Source organism: Artemia franciscana, chromosome 18, assembly GCF_032884065.1.
Source record: "Artemia franciscana chromosome 18, ASM3288406v1, whole genome shotgun sequence".
Classification (NCBI taxonomy): Eukaryota; Metazoa; Arthropoda; class Branchiopoda; order Anostraca; family Artemiidae; genus Artemia; species Artemia franciscana.
The window spans coordinates 8,268,355-8,293,903 of record NC_088880.1 but is presented as its reverse complement, the minus strand read 5'-3'; the positions used below and the strand labels follow the sequence as shown (position 1 = coordinate 8,293,903).

The 25,549-nt window shown below is 36.1% G+C and overlaps 1 protein-coding gene across 1 annotated transcript in view; it reads left to right on the top strand.

Moving 5' to 3' along the window:
- Window positions 1-25,549, top strand: part of LOC136038564 (uncharacterized protein CG1161-like) — a 60,137-nt gene that overhangs the window by 10,492 nt on the left and 24,096 nt on the right. Inside the window, exon 2 of the mRNA XM_065721736.1 lies at window positions 7,405-7,563. Coding sequence (XP_065577808.1) covers window positions 7,405-7,563 — 159 coding nt within the window. The remainder of the gene's footprint in view (window positions 1-7,404; window positions 7,564-25,549) is intronic.

Genomic DNA, 25,549 nt, shown 5'->3' with positions numbered 1-25,549 from the left:
AGGGTGTGCGAAAGCACAGGATGGTTGGCCCCCAACCCCCCATTGCACTTCCTGGCTGAAGGGCCAAGAAACGGAGATCAGCACCGCCGGTAGGGACTGTAAAGTCTAATGCCATATCCTTTACCTTTTCCTAGACTATAAAATCATGTAATTACCATTCAATCATGCATGGACGCCCACCAAAACATTTCAGGGAGAGTGCACCGGGATAGCAATGGCGAGGAGAGGAGGAGCGGAATATATTTAAAGATAAAATGTTATATTCAGAAAAATTTTCATGGAATAAAGAAAAGTACTAAATTTGTACTTACCAGATGAAGCAAAATTAAAAAAAAAAATTAAACGGTGAAGGTTCTTGGGAAAACATCAATACCTTTAATCTATCACGCATCCAATTATTATGTATTTAAGAGTAATATATTATTCCCAAAAAAAAAGAGCATCTGATTAAATCTAAATTGCAGAAAACAAGGTATCATCTTAGAGGGACCATTAAATTTCTGAGTAAATCGCATGTGGTTCAGGTTCATTTTAATAATAAAATAAGTTACAAACTGTCCAGAGCCTGGCTGAGAAGACAAATTCGTAATGCACGGGATGGGATTCTTATAATTTATAGCTCGATAATGAAAATGTCTCCAAATTAGTTATAAAATCCCCTCCCTCTTCTCTGCATAGGTACCATGCATTGATATTATAATTTTCATATAAAACATCTCTTTTTCATTATAGAATCATTTTTCAATCTAATTCTCTTATATTTTCAAACCTTTTGAAAATCAAACAGAATAGCAAAAGAAAAAAAAAAAAAAACTTAAGGTCCAGCTGTCTAACATAACCCTCTTTTCATCGATGCCCAAAATTACACTGAAAGTAAACGTGTTCAAATAAATTTCTTTACCACAAGTCACAAGAGAATCTTTGATGAAATGGTAGAATCTTATAAACGTAATGCTTTTACTAGCATATGAAAACAAGAGCTAAGAGTTCATATGGCACTTGTGACGAGGCGAGAAGAGCTAAGAGCCAAGAGATCATATGGTATGAGCTCTAACAAAATTCTATGAATCAATAGATTGATTTAAAAAGGAAAATAAGAGGCTTAATGCCGGTCAAGATTTAAAATAAGAGCTCTGAGTCACAAAGTCCTTCTAAATATCAAAATTCATTAAGATCCGATCACCCACTCGTAAGTTATAAATACCTAATTTTTTCCAATTTTTCCTCTCCCTTTTGCCCCCCAGATGGTCGAATCCGGGAAAACAACTTTATCAAGTCAAATTGTGCAGCTCCCTGACACGCCTACAAATTTTCATCGCCCTAGCACGTCCAGAAGCACCGAACTCGCCAAATCACTGAACCCCTCCCCCCAACTCCCCCAAAGAGAGCGAATCCAGTACGATTCTGTCAATCACGTATCAAGGACATTTGTTTATTCTATCCACCAAGGTTCATCCCGATTCCTCCACTCCAAGTGTTTTTCCAAGATTTCCCCCTCCAACTCCCCCCCAATGTCAAAAGATCTGGTCGGTATTTGAAATAAGAGCTCTGAGACATGAATTCCTTCTAAAAATCAAATTTCATCACGATCCGATCATCTATTCGTAAGATATAAATACCCTAATTTTCATGTCTTCCAAGAATTCCGGTTTCCCCCTCCAACTCTCCCGAATGTCACAGGATCTGGTCGGAATTTGAAATTAGAACTTTAAAGCAAAAGATCCTTCTAAATATCAAATTTCATTAAGATCTGGTCACCCTTTCGTAAGTTACAAATACCTCAATTTTCAAAATTACCCCCCCCCCCAATTCCACCAAAGAGAGCAGATCCGGTCCAGTTATGTCAGTCACGTATCCTAGACAGGTTTCTATTCTTCCCATCCAGTTTCATCCTGATCTCACCGTTTTAAGTATTTTCTAAGATTTCCGGTCCCCCCAACTATCCCCCCCAATTATGCTTGATCCGGTTGAGATTTAAAATAAGATATCTGAGTTACGAGGTCTTTCTAAATATGAAGTTTCATGAAGATCCGATTACTCCTTCGTAAGTTAAAAATACGTAATTTTTTGTTATTTTTCAGAATTACCCCCCCCCCCGCCGCAATTTATTGGATCCGTTCCAATTATGTAAATCACGTATGCAAGACTTCTGCTTATTTTTCCAACCAAGTTTCATCCCAATCCCTCCAATCTAAGCGTTTTCCATCATTTTAGGTTTCCCCACCCCAAACTTCCCCCAATGTCACCAGATCCGGTCAGGATTTAAAATAAGAGCTTTGAGACACGATATCCTTCAAAATATCAAATTTCATGGAGATTCAATCACCCGTTCGCAAGTTAAAATACCTCATTTTTTCTAATTTTTCAGAATTAACCCCCCCCCCCCAACTACCCCAAAGAGAGTGGATCTGTTCTGGTTATGTCAATCATGTATCTAGGACTCGTGTTTTTTTCCCACCAAGTTTCATCCCGATCCCTCCACTCTAAGTGTTTTCCAAGTTTTAGGTTTCCCCCTCCCAACTCCCCCCAATGTCACCAGATCCGGTCGGGTTTAAAATAAGAGCTCTGAGCCACGATATCCTTCTAAATATCAAATTTCATTGAGATCCGATCACCCGTTCGTAAGTTGAAAATACCTCATTTTTTTATTTTTCAGAAATACCCGTCCCCCCCCCCAACTACCCCAAAGAGAGCGGATCCGTTCCGTTTATGTCATTCATCTATCTAGGACTTGTGTTTATTTTTCCCACCATGTTTCATCCCGATTCCTCCACTCTAAGTGTTTTCCAAGTTTTAGGTTTCCCAACTCCCCGCCCCGTCACCAGATCCGGTCGGGATTTAAAATAAGAGCTCTATGACACGATATCCTTCGAAACATCAAATTTCATTGAGATCCGATCACCCGTTCGTAAGTTGAAAATACCTAATTTTTTTCTAATTTTTAAGAATTACTCCCCCCCCCCCAATTACTCCAAAGAGAGCGAATCAGTTCCAATTATGTCAATCATGTATTTGGGACCTGCGCTTATTTTTTCCATCAAGTTTCATCCCAATCCCTCCGCTCTAAGTGTTTTCCAAGATTTTAGGCTTCCCCCACCTCCAACTTCCCCCAATGTCATCAAATCCGGTCGGGATTTAAAATAAGAGCTCTGAGACACAATATCATTCCAAACATCAAATTTCATTAAGATCCAATCACCCGCTCATAAGTTAAAAATACTTCATTTTTTCCAAATTAACCGGCCCCCATCTCCCTCCCCCCAGATGGTCAAATCGGGAAAACGACTATTTTTGAGTTAATCTGGTCCGGTCCCTGATATGCTTGCCAAATTTCATCGTCCTAGCTTACCTGGAAGTGCCTAAAGTAGCAAAGCCGGGACTTTAGGTTTTCCCCCTCCAACTCCCCCCAATGTCATTAGATCCGGTCGGGATTTAAAATAAGAGCTCTGAGACACAATATCATTCCAAACATCAACTTTCATTAAGATCCAATCACCCGCTCATAAGTTAAAAATACTTCATTTTTTCTATTTTTTGCGAATTAACCGGCCCTCCACTCCCCCCACACGGTCAAATCGGGAAAACGACTATTTCTAATTTGATCTGGTCCGGTCCCTGATACGCTTGCCAAATTTCATCGTCCTAGCTTACCTGGAAGTGCCTAAAGTAGCAAAACCGGGACCGACAGACAGACAGAATTGGCGATTGCTATATGTCACTTGGTTAATACCAAGTGCCATAAAAAAGTCAGTAATTCATTTATCTATGTCTGATTTTGATGTGTGAATTGAGAAGAAACTTTGGAAAGGAGTGAAAAAGAAATGTCAAGTTAAGTGAAAGTGATAGCTGCTAGGGGTGGATAGTGACTAGTGATAAATGACTGGAGGTGGCAACCCTGAATGAAAGAGGGTTTTTGGGGAACCGTTTTCTTTTCTAGAAGACAGATGTTTTTGGAACATCCCCAAAAATTCGGGGATAGTGTTAGCACTGTCCAGACAAAATCTGCCAAAAATTTTGCTAGAGCATAAAAACTATCAAGTAGCATCGCACGGCGGCTCAGCCCTACTCATGTTTTTTTTTTTTTTTTTTTTTTTTTTTTTTTTTTTTTTTTTTTTTTTTTTTTTTTTTTAGTTAAACTCAGTTATCTGTTGTAATTTCCTAGGACAGATAGATCTTCTTTTTCGACGGCAGTCGGTCACTCTTGATGACCTGATCAAAGCAAATGTCATCCATATTTTGGTAGAAAAATTCCTTCTTGAGATATATCAGTTTGAAAGTTTAAACGGGTTGACAACTTCAGTAGTACCAAAATAAAAACGGGTTGACAACACACTGAAACCAAAAATAGACCGATACAGAAATGGTATCAGATATAAGTGATGACGCTAGAAACTTGGCTTACAGCAAAAAAGTCAACTTTTGAACTAAGACAGATAGATATTTTTTTCGATGGCAGTCGATAGCTCTTAATGAGCTGATCAAAGTATATGCCATTCATTTTTTGGTATAAAAATGCCTTCATAATATATACTTGTTTGAAGGTTCAAAGGGGTTGACAGCGTCAGTAGTAAGTTGCACACTGAAACCAAAAACAGGCCAATACCAATTGTGAGACATATACGGGAGTTTTAAGCAACAGTTGTCTGTTAGATCATAATCATCTTCGGCAATGAGGGTTTCGCAACTTTTGCCAGTTGGTGTACCTATTATTTGTTTCCGGTGTAGTTGATGGTAAGACCAATTTGGTTCCAGTGGTAAGACATGTAGGGAACTTGTAAGTAATAATCGGCTGTTGGGCTACAATTTTTGGCCTTGCAACTTTGGTTAGTTGCAAAGAGGGGTTTGCAACTTTTGCGAGTTGGTGTACCTAGTATTTATCTTAAGATCCTTAGAGATTAACAACTTCAGCGTTTAATCGAAGCGAGGAAACAAAACCAAAGTATCGCTCTCGCAACACTTTACTCGGTGAAGCCGAACAAAGGTTGCCGCAACACCTCACATTGCCCATGCAACGTAGATGTAGCTATTGATTATGATTTGAGCTAGTTTTAGCTTGGAGGATTTTATTTCTACTAATTTTTGGTTTAATGAAGTTCTTTACTTTTTTTGAAAAACTTGTTTTGATGACACTTGGTATTAACCAAGTGACATATAGCAATCGCAAATTCTGTCTGTTCCGGTTTTGCTAGTTTGGGCACTTCCAGATAAGCTAGGACGATGAAATTTGGGAGGCGTATCAGGGAACAGAGCAGATTGAATTACAAATAGTCGTATCCCCGATTCGACCATCTGGCGGGAGTGGAGGGACAGTTAAGTCGGAAAAGTTAGAAAAAAGGCGGTATTTTTCACTTACGAACGGGTGATCGCATCTTAATGAAATTTGATATTTAGAAGGATATCGTGTCTTAGAGCTCTTATTTTAAATCCTGACCGGATTTGGTGACATTGAGGGGAGTTGGAGAAGAAACCTAAAATCTTTGAAGACACTTAGAGTGGAGGGATCGGGCTGAAAATTGGTGGAAAAACTGAGCACAAGTCCTAGATACGTGATTAAATGACTGGAAAGGACCTGCTCTCTTTGGGGGGGGGGAGTCAATTCTGAAAAATTAGAAAAAATGAGGTATTTTTAACTTATGAAGGAGTGATCGGATCTTAGTGAAATTTCATATTTAGAAGGACTTCGTAACTCAGATCTCTTATTTTAAATCCCGACCGGGTCCAGTGTTATTGGGGGGAGTCGGGGGGGGGGGGCGGAAATCTCGGAAAAGGCAAAGAGTGGAGGGATAAAAATTGGTGGGAAAAATGAGCACATATCCTAAATACGTGATTGACATAACCAGAACGGATCCGCTCACATTGGGGGAGTCGGGAGAGGATCAATCGTGAAAAATTATAAAAAATGAGGTATTTTTAACCCATGAAAGAGTGATCGGATCTTAATGAAATTTCATATTTTGAAGGACTCCGTAACTCAGATCTCTTATTTTAAATCCCGACTGGATCCAGTGTCATTGGGGGAGTTAGGGGGACCGGAAATCTTGGAAAAGGCTTGGAGTGAAAGGATCGGATTTTTAAATTTAATTGAGAAAAATTAGAAAATATGAGGCATTTGTAACTTACGAACGGGTAATCAGATCTTAATGAAATTTGATATTTAGAAGTATCTTGTGCTTCAGATCACGTATATTTTAAATCACGACCAGATCTGGTGATATTTGGGGGAGTTGGAGGGGTAACTGGAAAACGTGAAAATTTAGGTTTCTTTATCTTACGAATGGGAGATCGGATCTTAATGAAACTTGATATATAGAAAGATCTTATGTCCCAGATGCTCCATTTTCATTTTGAATCGGATTCGGGGACATAGGGGGTTGAAGGGGGGATACAGAAATCTTGGAAACCGAAAATCTTGGAAAACACTTAGAGTGGAGAGATCGGGATGAAACTTGATGGGAAGAATAAGCACAAGTTCTAGATACGTAATTTACATAGTTGGAAGAGATCTGCTCTTTTTGGGAGAGTTGGGGGGGGGGGGGTGTTAATTCGGAAAAATTATAAAAATGGAGGTCTTTCTAACTTAAGAACGGTTGACCAGATCATAATGAAATTTGGCATTTAGAAGGAACTCGTGTCTCAGAGCTCTTATTTCAAATCCCGAGCAAATCTGGCGACATTGGGGGGAGTTCGAGGGGGAACCCAGAAATCTTGGAAAGCGCCTAGAGTGGAGAGATCGAGATGAAACTTGTTGGGTAGAATAACCAAATGTTGTAGATACGTGATTGACGTAATCGGATTGGATCTGTTCTCTTTGGGGGAGTTAGTGGGGTCCAGTGCTTTGGCAAGTTTGGTGCTTCTGGATGTGGTAGGATGATGAAATTGGAAGATATGTCAGGGAGCTGCACAAATTGACCTGATAAATTTATTTTCCCCGATTTGACCATCTGGGGAGGAGGGGGGTTGAAAGGAGAGGAAAAATTAGAACAAAAGGAGGTATTTTTAACATACGAGTGGGTGATCGGATCTTAATGAATTTTGATATTTAGAAGGACCTTATGTCTCAGAGCTCTTATTTTAAATCGTTATCGGCATTAAGCCTCTGACTTTCCTTTTAAATTAATCTATTTATTCTTAGAATTTTGCTAGAGCTCATGCCTTAGAATTCATGCTAGAGCTCTTGGCTCTTCCGACCTCGTCACAAGTGCCATATGTGCTCTTAGCTCCTGTTTCTAAAGTTATCTAGTTATAACACGCGTTGGGGAGGGATAAAGTTAACTGGATTCAGCTGCTTAACGAGAACCCCAATTGATTGGTATTTTTTTTCTTACAATTGTTTAAGGATTCGTTTAGTAAGTTTTATTGTTGAATTTTTACTATGTCCTTTTAATTTAAATTTTGTTCAAGAAGTCGAAGATGCTCTATCAGGTGACAATGAGAAGGCCTTTGACATTCCAAACTATCTTTTTGTCAAATGTGAAGATGTTCCAACTAGTATTTCAGTACCATGTAAACTTGAAAACGGCACCCAGGAATTGGACCTGGAACCCATATGCTCTGACAATCAAGGTACATTTCAAGGATTTTGTTTTTGAAGAATGAAATGTATCAGATAAGATTTTATTGGGACAAAAATAGGACAAAGGGATTTAATCATAAGATGAAACTTTTGTTTTATCTTATTCCACTGAGTAAGTGTTTGTCAAAACCGTTTTTGGGGTTTTCTATCAACGTTTTCAAATTTTAAATTGAAATTAGCTTGTTGAATATTGTTTTTCAAAAAGTTTGATAATAAGCCTTAACATTGTATCTTTATGTAGTTTTTACAATTCACATGTATAGTGTATATATCTATAAAGATCAAGAGTTTATCAATTAATTAAGTCAATTTTTTTATTTGAAATTTAAGTTGAAATACGGAGAAAATCAGCTGTTATGACCTGAAGTGCCTACCAAAAATTTTTACTACCGAGTATTAGTTTACTAAAACGAAATATAAAAAAATGAATGTAATATCTGAATGTTACACCCTAGAACTTGTTTTCGCTTTTCATGATCATACTACTACTAGAATTCTTTGATCCTCATTTCTAAAGATAACCATAGTCTTAAGAACAAATTCTTTTTTAAACTCTCTTGTATGTCTTTGAGAACTGTTTTCCCAATTCTTTTGATCAAATAAAAGGAAAACTAATGTGCAAACGTTTCTAATACCTTAATGAAAAACGCCTTATAGATGCCAACTTCTCATTTCAAAGATGATGAAAACATAATAATAAACTGTTACTTATAGGCGCTTTCTCTTAAAATTTCTCTTTTTTTATGACAGTGAAGGTGCCACCCCATGAAATTCTTTTTAATGGTGTAGGTAACAACGAGTTTTTATACTGAACAACTAATGGTATATAGTTAGGGAATGTTCTTAATTAGGGTGTAGAAATTAATATCAGTTTAAATCTAAATTTAATAGGAATTGACTGTAAACCTGAAATGATTTATTTGTTAATGCCTTAATATGCAATATGAAGATGTAAGAATAAGGTTGATTTTATTTTGTTTTAATTTGAAAATAATTTTAAATTTTATTTAGTTTAATTTTATTAAATTACTTAAATAAAATATTTGTAGTAAAACTACTGGCAGTCCTTGTTTAGTGTGGAAGGGTTTAACAACTTCAGTTTTTGCTGAGGCTTCATAGCTTTGATTTACGTATTAAAAGAGTCGTCTTGTAGAGTTCAGATCAAAAGGTTAGATTTTGTCTTTGTTTTTTGTTTTAGTTTTTCTGAGCAATGAGGACGACTTGGTGGAGGTCCTTCTCGAAATATTTGCTTGTTTTTGTTTTCATAGTTTGCTACTGGCTGACAAATTCCTCCCTTTGTATCATGTATTTGATTTTATTTTTCATATATTCTATCCTTTTTTTCTTTGTTTCACACGCCAAATTTTTATAAGATGCATTGGGGCGAAAAAGCCTGGAGGGTGGGGGGTTTGCCCTTCGATTAGTCGCCTTTTGACTCTCAAAGGGGCGCTATAACTTTCGATTCCCTATCAAATGAACCCCATCCAGAATTTTTGACGCTGCTTATTTTATTAAAACCGTGGATATTAACAGTAGGCGATTTTTATAACTTGAGCCTTTTTCTCTGAGAGGTTGAGGGAGGTTTACCTATCTCAGTTTTTGACAGAGTTCGTTTGGGGGAGAAGGACGTGGGTGTAATAGGAAAGTAACAGGCAAACTAACTAACAAAAGATACCGGAAACATAACGGTGAATTGTAACTCACAGGTCTTTGTCTTTAAATTTAAATTTTTCTGTTTTTGTTCTATGACACTGAAGGTGCCCACTCCTTGAACTTCTTTTTAATGGTCTAGGTAACAATTAATTTTTTGTATCGAACAACTGATGGTATATACTTAGGGTAAGTTCTTAATTAGGTACATATATTAATATTTCTTTACTTCAAATTTAATGCTAATTAACTTAAATGCGAACCTTAAATGATTTATTTGTTAATGCCTTAGTATGCAATTTAATGATGTTAAAATGTTAGTGTTTTTACTGTGTTTTAAACTAATTTTAAATTTAAATTAGTTGTCTTAGTTTTAATAATATGAAAAAAACTTCGTTTTCTTAAAGAGTTAAAGAGGCTGCGTCCCAAAGTCGAACCTTAAAACGTACAGGAATTAGAGGAGGCAGTTGGGGGGCTGCCGCCCCCCAAACCCCCAGCTTTTAAAGACTCTTTTGTACAGGTTTTTTTTGGGGGGGACTTCATTGTTACTAATTACTAGTTTCGGCGCAATGGTTCTCCTGTCCTCTTGTGTTTAACATTTTTCGAAGTTATTCCATTATTCATTCATTTCAATTTTTTGTTAATTAAAAGAGGGCCTTTCCGAAGCCAAGAGCTGGGGGTTAGCAAAAAAACAAAAAACCTGTACAAAAGAGTCTTTAAAAGCTGGGGGTTTGGGGGGCGGCAGCCCCCCAACTGCCTCCTCTAATTCCTGTACGTTTTAAGGTTCGACTTTGGGACGCAGCCTCTTTAACTCTTTAAGAAAACGAAGTTTTTTTCATATTATTTCTGTACGTTTTTCTACAATCCATGGTGGATGTAATTTAATAATTCCTGTACTCCTCGTACAGGAATTAGGAGAGGAACTTGGGTGGCTGCCGCCCCCCCCCGCTTTTAAATCATTGTATAAAATAGAAAAAAAAATAGATAGAATGACCGAAATGTTTCTTTTGCTCATAAGAAGCTAATATTCTGTTATCTCTCAAATGATAAGCTGTCCAGGTGTTATCAAAAATTTTTCTGGAATGGAGCTGGATTTTTATGATGCTTGCAGTCATTCTCGCCGTGCCGAGCTGATTATTTTGATGTACTTGAATGTTGATATTCGTAACTTTTAAGAATTTCAAAAATTAACATGGGACTATTAGACTATTAGGACTATAAGAAGACTATTAGGAGAGGCAAACCCCCCGCTTTTAAAGACTCTTTTGTACAGGTTTAATTTTTTTTCATATTAATTCTGTACGTTTTTCTACAATCCATGGTGGATGTAATTTAATAGTTCCTGTACTCCTCGTACAGGAATTAGGAGAGGAACCCACCCCCGCTTTTAAATCATTGTATAAAATAGAAAAAAAATAGATAGAATGACCGAAATGTTTCTTTTGCTCATAAGAAGCTAATATTCTGTTATCTCTCAAATGATAAGCTGTCCAGGTGTTATCAAAATTTTTTTGATGTTGTGAAAAAAAATCGCCCTTAAGGGACTTGAACCCTTGACCAGAGGATTAAAAGTCTCACGCTCTACCAACTGAGCTAATAACTTGCATGTGTGTAAATATAACTTCTCAATACCTTTTAAAAATTTCAAATTAACATGGGCTCTTATGGAGAGAAATCCGTTAATTTAAATAGCTAATGGGTGGTTTCTGGAAAACAGGGAAGGAGTTATCGGATCAAGCTGAAATTTCGCGGATAAGCTCCTGGGCCGTAGGGGACCTTAACTTGTGAATTTCAGCCCGATCGGACAACGTTAAAAGGGGTGGGAAGGGTTGGAGGGTCGAAACTTTCGGGGGGTTAAGATTTTCCTACGAAACTTTCATGGGCACTTACTCGGAGAATTCCGCATCGAATGAGTCTTCGTACACCCAGATCCGATGTCGGATGTGACCTGTAGGCGTGGCGAAAAAAAAGTAAATGAATTTTAAGTGGCTATGCGTGGTTTCTGGAAAACAGGGAAGGAGTTATCGGATCAAGCTGAAATTTCGCGGATAAGCTCCTGGGCCCTAGGGGACCTTAACTTGTGAATTTCAGCCCGATCGGACAACGTTAAAGGGGGGCTTGGGTTGACAGGTCGAAACTTTCGGTCAGATTTTCCCCATGAAGAAAAAGTTGGAGGGGGATGAAATTTTGCAGGTTTCTTAGTTGGAGCTCGGGCTACGAAATGCATCCCTCCCCATCCGTCTGCGACCACTGGAACCGAAGATCGCTTAACATTGTCGTGTGTCGCCTCTTTATAGAGGCACGAGTGTGCCTCCTTGATTTTGTTAATTTGCTCAAATAGAATGTTTGTAGTAAAACTACCCGCAAACCTTCTGTAGTTTAGAAGGGTTTAAACAAGTTCAGTTATTGCTTGGCCTATGTTACTCTGATCAACATGTATTACAAGGGTTTCTTTGCGACTTTTGATCACACTTTATTTCCTTCCTTCCTCAACATCTTGCTGTTAAAAGCACAGGCATCTTTGCTGTCGTTTAAAATAATTGAAAGAGCAGTTTCCTGATGAAAGTGATGAGCCAAGTCGAAAATCAATACAAAATGTTTTGAAAAAACAGTTTATATAACAAAATATTCAACAAGCAGCAGTCTATACAACAAATATATATGTTTAAAATAGGTCCAGATTCACTGAATCTTCATATTTCCCTAAATTGACGGAAGAATATTTCTGTAGTGTTTAGCATTTTACCGAAAAATGAAAAACAGACACGATTAGAAAAAGAATAGTCCTTAAGTAGCTTGAAGGCCCCAAAAATTTTTTAATAATTCCAGTTTTCAGTAAAAGACTGGCTTTACAGAATTCATTTAACGCAGGGAAATATTACCGGTATACATTGCATAAGCTAAAAAGCTGTAATTTTCGTTAGTTCTATGTTTTCACTTCGCTTTTTTACTTTCATCAAAAACTTTGGTGTATTTAAGTTAGTTTTGTTAAAAGGGGGCAAATCTAAGCGTAATGAACTAGGCTGATTGGGTATCTTATCTATTTAGTGAAAGTTACAAGAGAAAACTTATCGCCAAATTTTATCATTGTTACAGCGGTAGCTGCTAACAAGTAAAGGACCTTTGTAACTAAAGTAACTAAAAAATAATCTATTTTTGTCATTAAAATAGCCTTTGTCTATTTGATTGTACATTGTCCATTGTTTCAAAATAACCTTTGTCTATACATTTGAATGGAATGGATTGGGCTGTATAAATATCTTGTCTATTTGATGAAAGACAATTTGGGATAAGACCTCAAGTTTTGAAGATATAATTAGCAAAACAGTTAAATTTAAACATCTGTTTTTATTTATAAGAAAATTAACAAAATAAAAATCACAGAAATTCTCACAGAAACTAAATTAAATGCATTATTTTTTAATCTGTCATCATATGAGGATATCACCTTTCTTGGTAGCGAGCCCCCGAAGTCCTTATGTCTTGGTGAAGGCTGCTTAAATGGTAAAGGTAGCTGTTCTTGAGAATAATAAGATTACTCATAGCACGGTCGCCTTGAGCTTTGTCTATATGCATGCAGATGAAATTCCATTCATTCGGATTAAGTAGATAATCGCTTGCGTAATAATATCAAATCCTTCCCTGTTCTTACAAGACAAACAAGCGACTTGTCTTTAGCAAGCATCGGGACTATATCTTTTTCGGATCATGGAATAAATAGCTGAAATTAGGCTTCATGCTTGGTAATTTCTCACAAATTTCGATAATTGTAGGGTAAAAGGGTGCCAAAAAAGACAAGGAGAGGGGAAGAGATCAGGTTACCCTCCAATCTTTTTTCAGCATACCAAAAACATACTTTGATAATTTTTAACCTTATACCCTCATCTGTTCTTTAGATATTGCTTATATCCTATTTTGTTTTGAATATCTTCGGCATCCGTTTCAACATTTCCTCGATGATTTTCCTTAGTAATTTAAGCTTTGTTGGAGATCCAAGATCAAAAATGTCATCTTTTATTAATAATAAAAACCTTATATGTTAGCAGTTGTCTATTTGTGCAACTTAGTTGTCTATTTGTGTAACTATTTGTGTACCTTGGATATTAACAATGAGCAACTTTTATAATTTACAGCCCTTGTCCGGAGGGGCTGTGGGAGGTATATTTATCTCAGAATTTTGACTGAATACATTTAGGGAAAACGTGCAATGGGCCGGTTACATTGTCATCATTAGTTACTCTTAAAAAGGACACTTAAACTTCTGATTCCCAATACAACTAAGTTTTCTACCACATATAAAAATCTCGTTTACCTGGGTTACATAGTATGCAGCTTTGCTTTTACCCAAAAACTTTTCAACTTCGACAAATGATGCGCATTCATTTCTTCCTCATTTAGTTGAGAAAAGGATTGCCTTTCCTCCAATTGTCGTTGGATATATCACATGATGTTCCTTTTGATTATTTAAGGTTTCATTTACGCTCTTTACTTACATCAAAATAACTAATTTTAAAAGCTAACATAATTATCTACAGGAGCGAGAGAAGAAAGATCAAAAATAAAATTAGTTGTTAAAACCTATCAAAAGAAATGTTTTTTTTAATCTTATAGAATTTTAAAAATTGTAGGTTACTTTTTTCCACACGTGTCTGAACTACACTTACGAGCAAATACCTCACTAGTTAATTCAAAGGATCCATGTACAAGCGTCCCCTCAAATTTGTGTTCATTGGAATCTGAAGCAAATGGCTTATATAATCAGAAAAAAAGTTTGAAAAGTCACCTTCAAAGTAGAATGCACACAAAATTGGAAAGACGTCACAGACAGCATAAAGAGAAAAAAATATATAAATGCGAGGTATGTGACAAGATCTATTCTGAAGCACGAAATTTGAAGAGGCACCAAAGACTGCATAGAGGTGAGAAACCGTTTAAATGTGACGTATGTGACAAAACCTTTTCTCAAGCTGAACATTCTAACCTGCACCAAAGAGTGCATACAGGTGAAAAACCGTTTAAATGTGATATATGTGATAAGACCTTTTCTCACTCGGCAAATTTGAACACACATCAGAGACTACACACAGGTGAAAAACCGTTTAAATGTTATGTATGTGACAAGACCTTTTCTCACACATCAAATCTGAACACGCACAAAAGAATGCATACGGGTGAGAAACCGTTTAAGTGTGATGTTTGTGACAAAACCTTTTCTCAATTGTCCAATTTGAAGAGGCATCGAAGACTGCATACAGGTTAGAAACTACTAAATGTGATGCATTTGACAAGATTGTGTTTCATATCGTACCGTTTGAACATTCACAAAAGAGTGCATAAAGTTTAATGAAACAGTTTAAACGTGAGGCATTTGAAAAGCGGGTAGTTCCTAACCTGATAGCATGGGCAGGCACCAAAGAGTGCGTACAGGTTAGTAGCCAATTAATGCTCTGTTTGTGAGAAGATTTTTTGAAAGTGTGCTATTTGAATACACATGAAAGACTGCATACAAGTGAGAAACATTTCAAACTTGATATGTGTAGAAAAACTTTTTTAACTCGAGAAATTTTTATAGACATCAAAGAGAATGCGATTGAGTTTAGGATGATTTTTATTTGATTGTTATGAGGAAGATCGTAGTTTAGATTATTGGTTTATGGTCTTTATTCTCACTGCTCATTAGCTATACGTCTGATTAGTTGGGGTTTTTTTGTATGTATTTTTTTGTTTAGTTTCTTTAAAAATTTTGTTATCATCCTGGGAAAGTAGCGATACAAATTTTCTTGATTGTCACAAACTTGGCATAAATATAATATGTGTAATAAATGCTTGTCTATATCAAGGTTTTTGAAGAAGCTCAAAGGAGTCCATACTGGCGATAATAGTATTGTAATTGTTGATTCTGCCTTACCTAGATCACCCCATTCAAATTACATCATTTTCATTTCATTTTACATCATCTTTAACATCAAATATTGCACATTTTGAACGTTTTCCATCCCTGCATCCAAAATGAAAACAGGTCCTTGGAAATCAAATTTGGTCTCACTTTTATGCTTTTTCACAATAAGAACACGGGTTCTAGGCCCTACCTAGATCATTGCATTAATTTATCCCGTTTTTGATTGAGTTCACACCATTTTAAATGACGATTACCAACGTTTCTACAATTTCTCATTCTGACCATTATGATCAAAATAGGTCTTGTGAAATAAGAATTTGATGAATTTTGTAGATAAGAGTTTAATTATATTCCATTTTTCGTATGCTACTGATAAGTGTAACAATTTAATATGATTTAATATTTAGTGGACAGTCCGTTATCAATATCTAATTAATTTTTATTATCTTCATTTTGCCTTTCAATAGCCTTTAAAATCATACTTTTATCTAATATTTTAAATTTCTTTTCAAATTCGAATGCTTTAGAATCAGAACTCATAGGTGCAAACAGATAAAGCATTTTACCATTAAAATCAGCAATGATAAGAGTTTATTTCCATATTTAGCTGCATTACGTTTCATTGCTTTAATCATGTATTCCATTCCAATGGAACATCTTCTTTCCTAAGCAACTGTGACGTCAAAGTAAATGAAACAAAATCTTTCGGTATTATGAAAGGTTTATCAAATGCTTTTAACGTCAGCATCCTATTGATTGTAGCGATATTCAGGATGCAAGGCGAATTGGAAAATCTTTTACTGCTAAACTGTTATTCGAAAATGCTATTGCTGAAGCTTGGCGTGAAAGCTGATTATGAGATTTTCCGAGTTCTATAACTTATAGAGTTCTATAGTTTGCTATAACTGCCAATCATCAGACGGTCACTTGTAATAACCCTAAGCGTTGCTCCCGCTGTGCAGGAGTGAATGAATCATCTAGCGATTCCCTGTACCAGGCTACCCCCAAATATGCTAATTGTTGGGGCAATCATGTTTTATTTTGCTTGATATACCAAATTTTTCGTAATGCTGTAGCTAAACGATCAAAACACCTAAGAAAATGACTTTTAAAATCAAATTTTGTACATGCTCTTTTGACACTAACGGAACGAAGGATAAGGATGATTCTTTGAACCAGGAACTATCTAATTTCGAGATTTTATTTCCACAAGAACACCTGTTGCCTTTGGTGAGTCTGAAGTCTCTTCACAGGAGTAAAGAACACTTGGTTTTCGCTAGAAGTTCTTGAAAAACCTTCAAGCGGGCTGGCCTGCCTATCAAAACAGAAACTAGTCTATTTAACCGAGTCTTTAACTCGGACAGTTTCAAAAAGAAATGAAGGCCAATGATTAAAGGTATTTTTATATTTTGTGGTTGCAAGAAAAATCGTTTTTCAAAAAAGGAAGCAATGAGCAAAAACCTTGGATTAAAGGATGTGGTTTTTGTACTAGCAAGAGTAGGATAGAAAACAAACGTCTAGAACTCTATTTTTAAACTTTTCAGATATTTATTATTTACTTGGAAATTAAACGAACAAAGAAATGTACAAACGGTAGGGTATAGATGCATTTTGACTTTTTGAACATTTTTACTCTCTTGCAAAACTACCACAAACTTAACGCTATGGAGCTATTCCGGCCCAAATATCCTGTATTTACACATATAGAATTGGAATCATTTCCGTTTTCGTTGATCGGATATTTGAAATCGCGAATCTGTAATAGTTTAGAAACTAATTTGGGCTATATATTTGCACATCAGGGGGGTGGGGATAAAGCATAGCATATATTAAATACGTAAACTAACCATTGCTATATTTAATATATTCTATGGTTTACCCCCCCCCCTAATGTGCAAATATATAATAACGTCGAGTTTGCGGTAAATTTGCGAGAGAGAAAAGATGTTCAAAAACTCAAAATGCATCTACTAATAATTGATTCATGACCCAAAGCAATTGTTCAGGTAATAGGAACCTTCACCAAGATTTTTACTGAAGAGATTATTTCAACAACCATGGAGGAGATTCGTTTGATGGGAAACTGAAAGGTATAATTCTATTTTTAAAAGACAAAAGTGATCAAAGGGTAAATAGCCTTACTAGACGCCTTTTTTCCACAAAAACAGCACCTTTTTAACAGAAACTTCCGGCAACACTGAAACTAATACATTCAAGATCTTTTGAAGAAATCGAAAAAAAATGAGAAGATGTCAAATTTTCTATGTTGTATCTTAGTAACTTTTATGATAATTTGCCCCTTTGCAGCTGATGTATGTACTATTTAATTTAGTTTTTAGTGAATCTTACCTTGAAATCTAGTTAAAAGTTATGAAACAGATAGCCTATGCTACTTACAGGGTTTTTTAGGACACAAAATTGATGTTTTACTCGCCTACTTTTAAAGGAAATATGCTAATGAAATAAAAATTAGGGCATTATTTGGGGTAAAATTCTACTTTATTGAATTTTAGCTATCTCAGAAAGGTGATAGGTTAGGAAAATGATACCTTCAGGGATGGATCTAAAGGCTAAAGTATATCCCCAGAAGGTATTTTGAAGTAACCACCTCCACTCCTTCTCCCTCTAGAGGCTCTGAAATTTGCATGCATAACAGATCTATACCTATTAAAATTTTGACAAAACAATATTTTATTTAAAATTCAGTTACCAGTTTCTTTTTCTCTGCCTTTAGTTCTGAAGATGCAGATCCTGTTTATTTAAGTAGAATTCTGAGCCATATCAATCTTTTTTTCAAAATTCAGGAAATGTATTTGCATATCTTTAAAACCTTATAAATTGGGATTAAGCAAAGTTGTGAAGCTGAAAACAATTTTGTTGTACTTCATTTAAACAGAAGATCTATTTTGCTAGGGTACACTTTTATAACACACATATTTTTAAAGGTCATCAAAGTTCAGGACCTCTAGAGGGAGAGGGAGTAGAGATAGGTATTTCAAAATACCTTCCCATGACATACTTTAGCCTTTAGACCCATCCCTGAAAGTTTCATTTTCTTAACATAACCCCTTTCCAACATAGCCAAAAGTCAATAAACTCAAATTTTATTCTAGTTTAGAGGTTTCTTGCTATCTAGAAAAGCAATGAGGTAAGGTGAATAAAACTTTAACAAAGGAATGCAGTGCCTAAAATATAGGCTAGCCTATTTTAGCCAGGTATTTTGAAGTTCATCCTCATCAACTTCCACTTTTAAAGGGTCTTGACCTTACAAATTGCTGACTACTAATGATATAGCTAAGCAATGGGGTAAATTTGCAGTTTATAACATAATTTAGCTAGGATACAAGCAAATATATCATCTAGGCTATACCATGTGTTATGCACTTCTGCAATTTAATAAGCACTTCTGGAGGAAATTACATTTCAAGGCCTTAATGGACTCAAACAGCCTATAGTAGAGAAATATTAAAAAAAAACTGTTTCTAAAAAACTGACTAGTAAAAAAAAGTGTCATTTGTAGCTGATGCAGGAATGGTAAATAGTATTTTCCTTATTCTTAATTGCAAAATGTTTCTGTGAAAATAAATTTGTAGAATTAATTAAAAAAGCTAAAATGTAACTTATACCCCCTTCACTCTAATGCAAAAATATATGCACTGGATTCTGTGTGAGTCTCTTTTTTTCAAATTTATTGGACTGTTTCTCAAAATAATAGATTACACATACCTCTCAACATTTCCTGGAATTTCACCTCCAAACCCTTGGCCTTTTTGGATGTACACAGGATCAATATATATTTTTACATTAAGGGAAAGGGGGTAAAGTTACATTTTCAATAAAAATCTTTGCTTTCCAAAAAATAAATCCTGTATGTAAAAAGTAGACAAATTGCATAATCTACATTCCTTTGTCTTGGGCTATAGGAACATAGCATCCCTAGAACATAGCTATTAGACATTACAACTATTTTGAATGAAATGGCTTTTTAAGATTTTCATCAGATAAAACCACAATCAAGCATTTCCTGTTTTGCTTATGATAAACCCTGCCTGTAAACAAGGGCAAATTGCATAATTTACTATCATTGTCCTGGGACTGTGGGGGTATGGTATCCCTGGAGGTATAGCTACTAGACCTTTTGACTAGTTTGAACAAATGACAATTTCAAAATTTTTATCAGTTGTGAGCATAGAGACACCTAAAAATGGAAAGGAGGGAGGGGACTGGTCCTGCAATTTCTCTCCAATGTCTCCTCAACATAGGCCTACCTTGAAAGTTTCAACTAAATATCTTCTGCAATTCTTTAGATATTGCTGGTATTCTCTTCTCATAACCTGAAGACAGATAGTTGGTTTTGATTGTGTTTGGCATCCCTCTCAAAATTTTCTTGAAGTGTCACCTTAAAACTTTTAGCCATTTGGAGACCCATGATCAAACTTGCCCCTTTTTCTAATAAAAAACCTTATATATACTTGCATGACCTAGAACTCTTGCCCTAAGGGCTGTAGGGGGTTTTGTCAATGCTGGAAGCATAGTTATTTGACCTTGAGATTATTTTGAACAAATTGCCTATCTCCTGATTTTGATTGGATGTATTCAGGGGGAAGGGTGGGCTGGTTGGCCTCCAATCTCTCTTGACTCACATCAAAGATGCTAGAAATTTCAATTTTCAGCTGAATATGCTGCCTCCATAGTTATGCTTAAGTTTGTAGTCAAGCTCAGCCTTGTGGACTATTATAGTAGACATTTAATAGCTTATTTTGTAATGAGATGGATTCAGGAGGGGGGTTTGTCAGGACAAGTGAATACTAAGGTAAATTGATGGCTAAAGGCATCCATTTTTTGTGCGTGTCATTTGATGAGACTCTATTACTAACCAGCTCTGTAACTGTGTGTCTGAGGTATAGTTCCAGAACTTCTTTGGGTTTGTTGTTTAATTTACTGTGATAACTTCCTCATACTTCTCTGTCACCTCTCTTGCTAGGGCTCAAACTTTGCTCCTTACAGCCCTAAACTTCTGCTAAGCAGTCAGCTCTATGGGGTTCTTCTTCTTCTTATTCAGCAGACGGGCTTTTCAGTTGATACTATTTAGCCCTTTTCCTTTTGGCTCACTCTGTGAGATCGACAGAGCTATGGAGCTGGTTTGTCTTGTATGATTTGTATCTGCTCAGATTTCTTGAAGTATATCTTTTGATACCAGCAGTTGAATTATAAGAGAGTATATATTGATCTCTGTGCTCTGCGGGAGAGTATGGTCAGCAAGACTCTTGGCTGTTGGTGGAATTTTGTGGTGTTTGAAGCATTCTAACATTTTACGTCGCAGGGTATACTGTGCAGACGTCAGCATATTACATTCAAATAGGCAGTGATCTATTGTTTCATTCTTAAGATTACATGACCTGCAAAGGGGGGACGAGGGAACTTCGCCACTTGAATTAGGAATCTGATATGAAAATGCCTGAAAATTTAGCCCATTTGAACCTGACCGAATCCTATGATAAATCTTGGAAAGGTGCTTACTTGGGAAAGGTGATGGGGTAGGATTCTTATTAATTATCAGTACCTCTGTAAATCTCCAGCGGTAAATATCTCTAATGGGGATTGGTCTCCCACTTGGCTGGTCAATATTTAAAGCATTTTTGGCTATTTCATCTGCCTTATGGTTACCTATTATACCTGAGTGGCTTGGAATATACTGTATATGAGTTAAAATACCTTTTGTAGCAAAAATATCAATAATCCTAAGACAAAGAAATGTGTCAATATCCATCTTATTTTGAGAAGCTGACGAAAGAAGCTCTAGGCTTGACAAAGAATCAGAATATATTATAATATTTTTAATATTAACTTTCATATATTCATTAACCATGAGGAAATCTAGTGCCATGATTATGGCGTTTAGCTTGGCAGACATTACAGATGAATTATCTTGTAATCTCTCTCCTAAAGCGATATTATGGGTTGGGAAGAAAGCTCCGCTTGCCACTTTCTCATTCATTTTGGACCCATCTACAAAAATTTGGAAATAATTTTTATAAGCAACATTATTTAGTTCGGCAAATTTTTTCTGAATAAAAGAAATGGGGGTAAGTTCTTTGGTCCACTTTGAGAAGTCAGTCTTTATTATGGGGGTTGACCAACTCCAAGGGGGGGTTTGGGGGAATGTGGGTGCAATAGATTTTACTGGCACTGGGAACTTCTTCTGGATATTTGCATATTCATTTGCAACGCCTCTAAACATAGATGGATTTCTTAACCAGTTATGCAGGGTATGAGAATCATTGGCTTCAATTTTTGTAAGGTACTTAATTAGTAGAGATCTTCTTCTTTCATTTATTGGTGATAGTCCACTCTCAGTAAGCAGAAACTTAGTTTTTGTTGGTTTCCTAAGACCAAATATAAGACGAATTATATCATTTTGTGTCGTTTCGATTTTTTGCATGTGGGTCTTAGCACAAGCACCATACACTATGAGGCCATAATCAATATGGGGCCTTATATATGATTTATAAAATTGGATTAGTGTTTTCTCATTACAGCCCCAAGGTGTGGCTAGTAGCCTTTTAATTATTCTTGTTTTTCTATAGCACTTTTTTATTGTATTTGTGATGTGGAGGTGGAAATTTAGTTTTTGGTCAAGTATGAGCCCTAGGTAATTAATTTGATTGTCCTCTGGGATAAGTATTCCATTTAATGTTAGCCTAGCATCATAATGATTTCGCTTATGGTGGAATTGGATAATTTTTGACTTTGTGGGTGCAGTAGGTAAAATGGACTTTTGGGAGAACTTTTCAAATTGGAAAAGTGCATTTTGCAACTTTGAATGCGTAATCTCGAAGGTATTGCCAGTTGCCCATAATACCAGATCGTCAGCGTACTGTAGATTGGTATGTGGGAGGTTCATGTCCCACAGAAAAAGTGAAAATAGGAGGCAGCTCAGGACTGCACCCTGTGGAAGGCCTTTGGTTATTGGAGTTTTGGGTGAAGAGGCTGAACCTACACAAACAATGAAACTTCGGTTTTCTATAAAGGATTTTATGAAGGATACAAGTTTGGGGGGTAGTCCAAGGTTTGTAAGTTTAACTAATAGAATCTGGTGGTCAACATTATCATAAGCTCCTTCAAAATCTAGGAATGCAGCAGTTAAGACATTATTTTTGATAGGGATTCATTTATTGCATTTGTTAACACTATGAAAGCATCTGTTGATGAGTGGTGTTTCCTGAAGCCAGTTTGAGTATGAGGTATCAGATTATTCTTCTCAACAAACCAAAGCAGCCGATGGTAAATCATTTTCTCCATTAATTTTCCCAGCACTGGGGTAATCATTATGGGTCTATATGACTGAGGGTCATGTTTAGGTTTATTTTTCTTTAAAATTGGTATAAGAGATGAACATTTCCAGATATTAGGGAATGTGGATGTAGCCCATGCATGGTTATAGCAATTTAGGAGCTCCTGTTTGTACAAAGGGGAAAGATTCTTTATCCATATAGGGTGTATATTATCATAGCTACTTGTAGCATTGGCCTTGATATGCTGAATTGCATTATTCAATTCATGTATCGAGAAGGGATGGTTTATATATTCTGAACCTGGTCGGGGCTGGTAAATAGGATTTGTCATGATTTGTGTGGTGATATTTTGGTTTTTTGATGTTAGCTTCTTTGAGAAAAGGGAGGCAAATAATTTTGCCTTATCAGTGTCGTTATCATAGTGGGAATTCTCATGTATTAGTTCATACATAAGAGGGTTGGAGGATGTTTTTTTCCCACAGATTTTGCTTATAAGTCTATGTATTCTTGGCTCAGATGTTTCTCTGGAAAGATTATTTGCAAAATTATTCCAATAATTATATTTGGCATTAGTTATTGTTCTCTTGAGGTTAGCCTCTGCTTGTAATTTACTTAAATATGTGTCAGGGGATGGTTTTCTTAGGTATGCTCTCCTAGTTGCATTTTTTATTCTCCACATAATTTGGCAATCTTTTGTCCACCATGCTTTAGGGGTGTGTTTAGGGATGGTTTTCCTAGGTGAAGTTCTGGGGATAGCTTGATTAGCTGCATTTGTTAATATTGATGTCATAGCTTCAGCACACGTGTCAGCAGTTACAACTGAGGTATGAGATTTCTGGGTTAAACTTAGGACGTCTTCATTAAGCTTATTTCTAAACATGGTCCAATTTGCTTTGGTGTTGACATATTTAGGGATATGTGGGAGAATGTTGGCTGGTTCATTTAAAGAGGATACTATTGCAAAATGGTCAGTGCATAGATTTTCAATTTTCTTAATATAAATTTTATTTAGTATATTTATTGAAACAATTTGTAGGTCAATAGTTGAAAATTTACCACTTTTGGGGTTAAAATATGTATTTAGATTAGGAGGGGTAGCAATTGCTAAATCGGCATTATTTGAAATCAATCTTTCAATGAGCTTACCAGCTTTATTTGCTGGCTTATCCCCCCACAGAAGACTGTGGGCATTAAAATCCCCGCAGATGATTATGTTTTTTAGCATATTAGAATTAGTAATATAAGTGAAAAAATCCATGGCATCTGTAGTCTGGCCATTGGGGTTATAAAGACTTAATATGTATGTTTTTGTATTATTTATCCAAACATTGATGCCAATAACATCAACATCATTTGAAAAATCTGGGAAATTAATACCGCAAAATTTAATATTATTATTTAAAATTATAGCTACGCCACCTCCTTTTCTCTGAGAAGACCTATCCTTTCTCAGGATAGTATATCCTGGAAACTTTGTTTGTTGGTTATTAGTCAAATGGGTTTCTTGAAGGCAAGCAATATCAATGGAATTTTTATTCATAAAAGATAAAAGTTCATTTAACTTATTTTCTGAAAGTGATCTTACATTCCACTGAAGTATTGAAATATGCTGCTTTGTTGTTTTAATTTTCATTTTGCTGTGTATCAATCTTTAGCTTTGCTAGGAGCAGAGCAAGATCTTTTTTTGCTTGGATATGCATGTGATTGGGTAGGTACAACTTTGCCAATTCGCTTATTATTTTTGCTTTTTGTGGTTGTTTTAGGTTCATTGACTGTACTGCATTAGAATTTAGTATAAATAGGCACATGTTAGGTGTTAATTCATTTGGATATTCATCTGGCTTTTTGTTGATAATTTGATTAATACCCGTTAATACTTCTGATTCATTTCTACTCGGGAGAGGTGGCCATTCTGATATTCTATCATTACTTGTAGAGGCTGGAAGGTTTGTCCAGGGTGAACCTCTCTTATAGGAATGTGAGCTTGGTTGCTTTGAGGAAGGAGTCTTATTGGGGGTGCTTGATGCTTTTGGTAGAATGGTTGGTCTGTGGGTGAGAGGGTTGGGTGGTTTCATAAAGTTTTTGGTCAGGTGTGATTGAGCTGCATTTGCTTCCATTGCTGCAAAAGGGTAAGGTATGTTTTTTTCTGTTGCTATTTGGAGTGTTAGTGCTCGTTTTTTATATACAGGGCATAAAGTTTTATTAGTAGAATCGTGGGGACCATTGCAGTTGATACATTTTGGCTGATTGTTTTTACAATTTATCATTCCAGTGGGGTGGGAGTTTTTACAAGAATTGCATTCATGTAATGTTTCACTGCATGTGTTTTTTGTGTGTCCTAGTCTTAGACATTTTTGGCATTGGATAGGTTTTGGCTTGTAGGGCTTGTGGGGTTTCCTTTGTCCAAATAGGAATATCTGATCCAGGTTATTATTTTCTTCTCTTAGTGTGAATAAGAAAGACTTGCTTAACTTTTGGCCATTGGCATCTGGTTTACCCAATTGGGTTACATCAGCTACTGGGATTGGGTTACCAGTTCTGTCAGAGAGTCCTTCTTTTAGATCCTGAATAGGAATTTCTGGAGGGATGTTATACACTACTATTTTAGTTGGGTTTTGGTTTGGGGACCAGAGAACAGATTTTATTGGTATGTTAAGAAGAGATTTTGAATTCTGTAATATGTCTGCTGATTTAGAATCTTGAAGGGCTATTAGCAGAGATCCATCACGGTTAATGTTTAATGAAAACATTGATTTTAACATTTTAAAGATTGCAACCCTCAAAAGAGCTACCTTTTTTATCTCAAAGGGGGTATCTGGAGTGATTTTTAAGTAAATTCCAAGGTTTTGTGAGGGGAATGTTGGATTATGGGAAGGGGTATTATTTTTGATTGGTGAAATCTTTTTCCTTTTTTTTGAGTTTCTTGATAGGACCTCCTGAAATTCATTTTCAGTCTCATCCTGTATTGTGACATACGCCCCGACTTCCACCATTGTATTATTCAATGACCCCTCATGTGAGCTTTGAGAAAGTTGACTTGACCAGCCAAGGGGTTGAATGTTTTCAGTGGTACTTGGGGTAGGGTCAGGGGGGATTTTTTTAGGTGGTGTTCTATGCATTGCCTATTGGAAT